The sequence below is a fragment of the Arvicola amphibius genome, chromosome 12, assembly GCF_903992535.2.
Source record: "Arvicola amphibius chromosome 12, mArvAmp1.2, whole genome shotgun sequence".
In the NCBI taxonomy this organism is placed as follows: Eukaryota; Metazoa; Chordata; class Mammalia; order Rodentia; family Cricetidae; genus Arvicola; species Arvicola amphibius.
The window spans coordinates 124,945,635-124,951,205 of record NC_052058.2 but is presented as its reverse complement, the minus strand read 5'-3'; the positions used below and the strand labels follow the sequence as shown (position 1 = coordinate 124,951,205).

At 38.3% G+C, this 5,571-nt stretch overlaps 1 protein-coding gene across 1 annotated transcript; it reads left to right on the top strand.

Moving 5' to 3' along the window:
• The first annotated feature begins 477 nt into the window (after nucleotides 1-477).
• Nucleotides 478-1,503, top strand: LOC119802960 (mas-related G-protein coupled receptor member X1-like). Its single transcript, XM_038314161.1, has one exon. The coding sequence runs from the start codon at nucleotides 478-480 to the stop codon at nucleotides 1,501-1,503; it is 1,026 nt and encodes a 341-aa protein (XP_038170089.1).
• The last annotated feature ends 4,068 nt before the right edge of the window (nucleotides 1,504-5,571 follow it).

The following is a 5,571-nucleotide window of genomic DNA, read 5'->3' as shown; positions in this document are numbered from 1 at the left end:
CAGTCATCTTAACAAATGTCCTAGAAAAGCTCCACAGGTTGTGGCCCTAAAACATGGTATTCATTCTCCATGGATAATGGAACATCTCAGTCATAGGGATGTCATGATCACCTCTGTGTTTTTCTCAATCCTTTCACATTAGAAAAAAATATAATCCAGAAAGGAGTAGTGCTTGATCCATGTAGCCCCCTGAATGAAGAAGTTTGTCTCATAGAATATATGAATATGACATAGAAAATAACATGGATTATTATGTGATTTAGAGGTCCTGAGTTATGTGTAGGAAGAATGACTCAGACAACAGAGTCAACAAACTCTGAGTTTGAATCCACAGTCCAGAACTCTAAAGCTCTTTGTAGGTGACTTGCAGTCATGTTGCTCTCCTTTTATTTATAAATGAATTTATTTAGAAATGCTAACAACATCTACATAGCATCATGGTCCTGAGGAAAAGGAACCATATTAAGATGCTCAAATATGGTTTATGTTCTCAGGGACACTACTGGAAGATTTGTGAGCATGGATCTAAACATCTCATCCCACAACACAGAATCTACACCAATGAATAAAACCAGCCAGCCTGAGAATCCGAAGTGCAGTCCAATCCCGACCCTGCACTTCCTGGCTGTCATCATTGCCCTGGTTGGATTGGCGGGAAACACCATTGTGCTCTGGCTCCTGGGATTCCGCATGCGCAGGAAAGCCATCTCAGTCTACATCTTCAACCTGGCGTTGGCAGACTCCTTCTTCCTCTGCTGCCACTTCATTGACTCAGTGCTACGGATTGCTGATTTCTATAACTTCTATGCCCACAATTTAAGCAAAGAAATCTTAGGCAACGTATCAATCATTCCCTATATCTCAGGTCTGAGCATACTCAGTGCTATTAGCACAGAGCGCTGCCTGTCTGTATTGTGGCCCATATGGTACCACTGCCACCGACCAAAAAACATGTCAGCTATCATATGTGCCCTAATCTGGGTCCTGTCCCTTCTGATGGCCATAATTGATTGGTACTTCTCAGGATTCCTGAATCGAGCTAATCATCATTTGTGGAAAAATGTTGATTTTATTGTAACTGCATTTCTTGTTTTTTTATTTATACTTCTCTTTGGGTCCAGTGTGGCCCTACTGGCCAAGATCCTCTGTGGTTCCAAGCGGAAACGACTGACCAGGCTGTATGTTACCATCTCACTCACAGTGGTGGTCTTCCTAATCTGTGGCCTGCCTCTTGGGTTTTACCTGTTCCTGATATACTGGCTTGAAGTTATATCGCATCCTCCCTTCTGTTATCTTTACCGAGTTACTGCTCTCCTGTCCTGTGTAAACAGCTGTGCCAACCCCATCATTTACTTCTTTGTAGGTTCCTTTAGGCAGCATAGGCAGCATAGGTCTCTCAAGAGGATTCTTCAGAGGGCTTTGGAGGACACGCCTGAGGAGGATGAACGTACAACCAGCCACCTTCAGAAAACCATTGAGGTGTCAGAAAGTCGAGAATGGTAAATAGTCCCTCCTTTAGTCAGACAGGGGTTGAGAGTCAATACCACACAGACTTATCTTCCCTCAGAAATGCCCCGGGGATTGAAATGCTTTCAAATGTTTTCTTTTAATCCAATTTTCTTATAAATCTTAACGTAATCAGAAATTTCTCCAACTTTCTTGGTAATATCAGTGAATTTCTCAAGTAGCGTCTGTATATTTTTCATTGAACACTTTTTTTTGCTAACAGTTTTATAATGGAAAAGTTCTTATTCAAACCATAAATCTGAAACTGAGAACATAAAGGTATAAAATGTTTTTCCTCTGGGCCATTTCCCAGGGAATTTTATTTTCTGTGATTCTCCCAGAACTAGATATGGTAAGTTTGGTCCTTACTTTATTTAAGTTATATGCATTTACTTACATGTAAGGATCATTTACCTCTCCAATCTAAGGAGAATAGCTCCCCCAAGACATGCTCTGTCTGTGTAAGAACAATGCAGGAACTCACACTTCCGGGATGTATTTTGTTAACTTTTTTCTTGTGTTTTGGGCTAAAATCAAGGCTTTTGTCCTTGAAAATGGTAAACAGACACTTATTTCACAATCATAGTAAAGAAATATGATCAATTCATTGAATGCTGGAAAAAATAAAAAGAAGTAGAACCTGAAAGTTGAATTGGAAAGATAGAGCAGTGGTCTGGAGTCTATTTTAGAATAAATTATCAAGATTTGTCTATGGCATTGACATGAACTGAAGGTATAAACTAAGCAGAACCAGAAGATTCTATCTGTGTACTGTAAGTATAAAACTTTAGCACATTCTCCTCCAACACTGAGCCAGCTGTCTGGCTAATATAATGTTCTTTTCATAAGATTTTATTGTATATGTGTTGACAGAGGTTTCTTTTTCACCAAGTCCCACAACCGTTTAGTCCCAAATAAACACACAGAGGTCTACTTTAAAAATAAACTGATTGGCCTAGTAGATCAGGCTTTTCTTATTAATTAATTCTTACATCTTAAACTAGCCCATATTCTTGTTTAAATTAGCCACATGGCTTAGTACTTTTTTCGGGAAGGCAGTCACATCTTTCTTCTTCTGTGGCCAGGTCAGGATTGTGGACTGCGTCCTCTTCCCAGAATTTTTTTGTTCTCATTGTCCCACCTCTACTTTCTGCCTGGCTACTGGCCAATCAGCGTTTTATTAAAAATAATACAAGTGACAAGATAAAAGACCATAGTCCCACAGCACGGCCCCCTTTAAAAAAAAAAAAAAAAACAAGAACTCTGAATCTAATATCCTTTGTTTAGCTTTTCTCCTGACCATTATCTATAACAACTTGTAACCAACATTCTAAACAAAGGAAAATATCCACAGTCCATTTTGGGGGAACATGGGTGTAGTTTTCCAGGCTACTTCCTACTGATTGGGGGCACTGATAATCTTACTGGACCTAAAGAAAATTTAGAATTATGATCAAGTAATGACTGGAGTATCCTGTGAGGCTTGATCATCTGAGGCGGCAGTCTTGAATCTGTTTTGGATGTAGAACTTAGATATCTGAACCATGTGCTCCTATCAGAGATTTCTCAGGGGCTCTTCCTTGATCAAACCAGATTTTTCTTAACTCGTAATGAATCCACAGCCTCTCATTTCCTGTGGAAACAAAAGCAAAACCTCTTCTCCAATGTAACATACTTTTGACTTCAATTTTGAAGTCAAAGTATTTTCAAAATACCTATCTTAGATTAATTCAGCAGCATTTATAAACAAATATCTTTTAGCAGCTGTTGTTCCTTCCTCAGCATTTAAACAATTCAAAGAGAACATAACAACATACAGTATCCAGATTCTCTGTGTAGTTTCCATCTTTATATGGCTTTTTTAACTCTATTTCTTTTATTTTTATTTTTAATTTTTGGTTTTTTGAGACAGGGTTGCACTGTGTATCTTTGTCCTGGAACTCACTCTGTAGACCAAACTGTCCTTGAACTCACAGAGATCCACCTGTATCTGCCTCCCAAGTGCTGGGATGCTGGGATTAAAGGTATGTGCCACCACATCATAAACTCACAGAGATCTGTCTGCCTCTGCCTACCAAGTGTTGGGATTAAAGGTATGTGCCACCACACCCTTTTTTATCTTTTTTTTATTTTAAGAACTTTATCCATTTTTTTATTTCCCAAGCCTACATATATTTTAAACACACCATCAACCATTTAGAGGCTTTCTTCATCTGAATCTATCTTTACTATATATCTTGCTTTTTCTGACCACATGAGTCTTTAATTTGCTAAGCAATATAGCTAGGATTAAATCCATGGCTTTGATGGCTGGATCCAGCCCATTCTTTAGCTTTCTGAGAGTCTAGCTTCATGGCAGAGGTAGTGGCCAGAGCCATGTTTATTGCCACAACTCTATGGCATTTCACGGTCCATGCCACCACCAGTAAGCATGTTGTAGGCTATTCATAAACACCATTTAAGTGTTTTGTGGCAGAGCTTCTTAAAAGGGCTACTAAGTTTTTGCAGCTAAAGCTTAGTCAGGAAGCCTCTCTTAAATGAGATGCATTTGCCCCTAGCAAACAGAGCACATCCTGAGAAAATGTTGCTATCAATAAGCCATGCTTAACTCTATTCTTTTCTGTCTAGAATTACTTCCCAAGCTCTCTCAGGCTTTCTGTGGATGCAGTTGTCCAGACATTGGGTAACATTTGTTGACTGAGGTATTCTGTCCCACCAGTCCTGCAGCTGCTAAGTCCCAAAGAATCACACAAAGGTCTACATCAGTTATAAACTGATTGGTCCATTAGTTCAGTCTTCTTATTAATTAATTCTTATAACTTACATTTGCCCATAATTCTTATCTGAGTTAGCCATGTGGCTTGGTACCTTTTTCAGGGAGGCAGTCACATCTTGCTTCTTCTGTGGCTGGGTCACAACTGTGGACTGCGTTCTTTTTCTAGAATTCTCCTGTTCTCATTGTCCCACCTCTACTTCCTGTCTGGCTACTGGCCAATCAGCATTTTATTAAAAATAATACAAGTGACAAGGTGAAAGACCATTGTCCCACAGCACTTCCCCCCTTTTCTTAAAAAAATAAAAAAGAGAGTTTAAAATAAAGCCATGTAAAGATAGAAAACACAGAGAGTCTGAATTATGTATATTATTGTGTTATCTTTGAATTTTTTGACTGTGAATGAGCTAAGTACAGAGACATTTCACTGCATGAGTTGCTAAGCTAAACCAGCATGTATATTATGTAGGTATTATGACTTCCAAATTTGAGTCTAAGGATATGTTGTTTTGGAGAAGAGGTTCTTCTCTTGCTTCCACAGAGGATGAGAACCTTTGGATTGTTTCCAGATTGGTGTGGTTTGATGGAACAATATCCCCTGAATGGTTGCCTTGAACACCTCTCAAAAAATTACTTTTCCCAATAAACAGAAGAAAGAAATTTGCACAGAACTACACGCATATTCCCGAATATTGTCCATAATTATTTGTTTAAAATTATTAAAATTAAAGGGAGATAGGCTGTAGAGATGAATAATTTGCTTTGGTATGGACCTTGGTTTATTGGTAAAAATTTAAGGTAAATTTTGTTATACTGTATATACGTATTTCTGTCCTTGATTAAGGTACTGTGTTTGTGTAGTTCATTTTAAAATATAATGTATAATTAAGAAATATAGGTTATAGATAGTCATTGATAATTGTCAATTTTGTAGTCATGTTAGTTAGGTTTTCTAGATATATAGACATATATTTCACTTAGATATTCTTCAAATCTTTCAGAGACCTTCAGAATATGGCATGTAAATGTTTTAAAAATTTAGGACTTCTCATGACAGTGAGATACACCTGCTCCTGGCAGCACCAATCTACTTCAAGAGGAAGATGGACATCGAAGAGGTTTGTTAAATGAACTGTGCATACAGGATCCACAGAGAAATGACTGCTGAACTTGCCTAAAGGTAAGACGCTCCTTTGGGGATTCTGCTTCATGAAAGAATCTGTGAGACATTCTGCAGGATACAGAAGAAAGTGACTGGCAAACTGCCAAAATAAGCAGACCTGTCTTTGAAA

Coding starts and splice junctions, on each gene's coding strand:
- LOC119802960 (XM_038314161.1), top strand. CDS start 478: ATGGTTTATGTTCTCAGGGACACTACTGGAAGATTTGTGAGCATGGAT.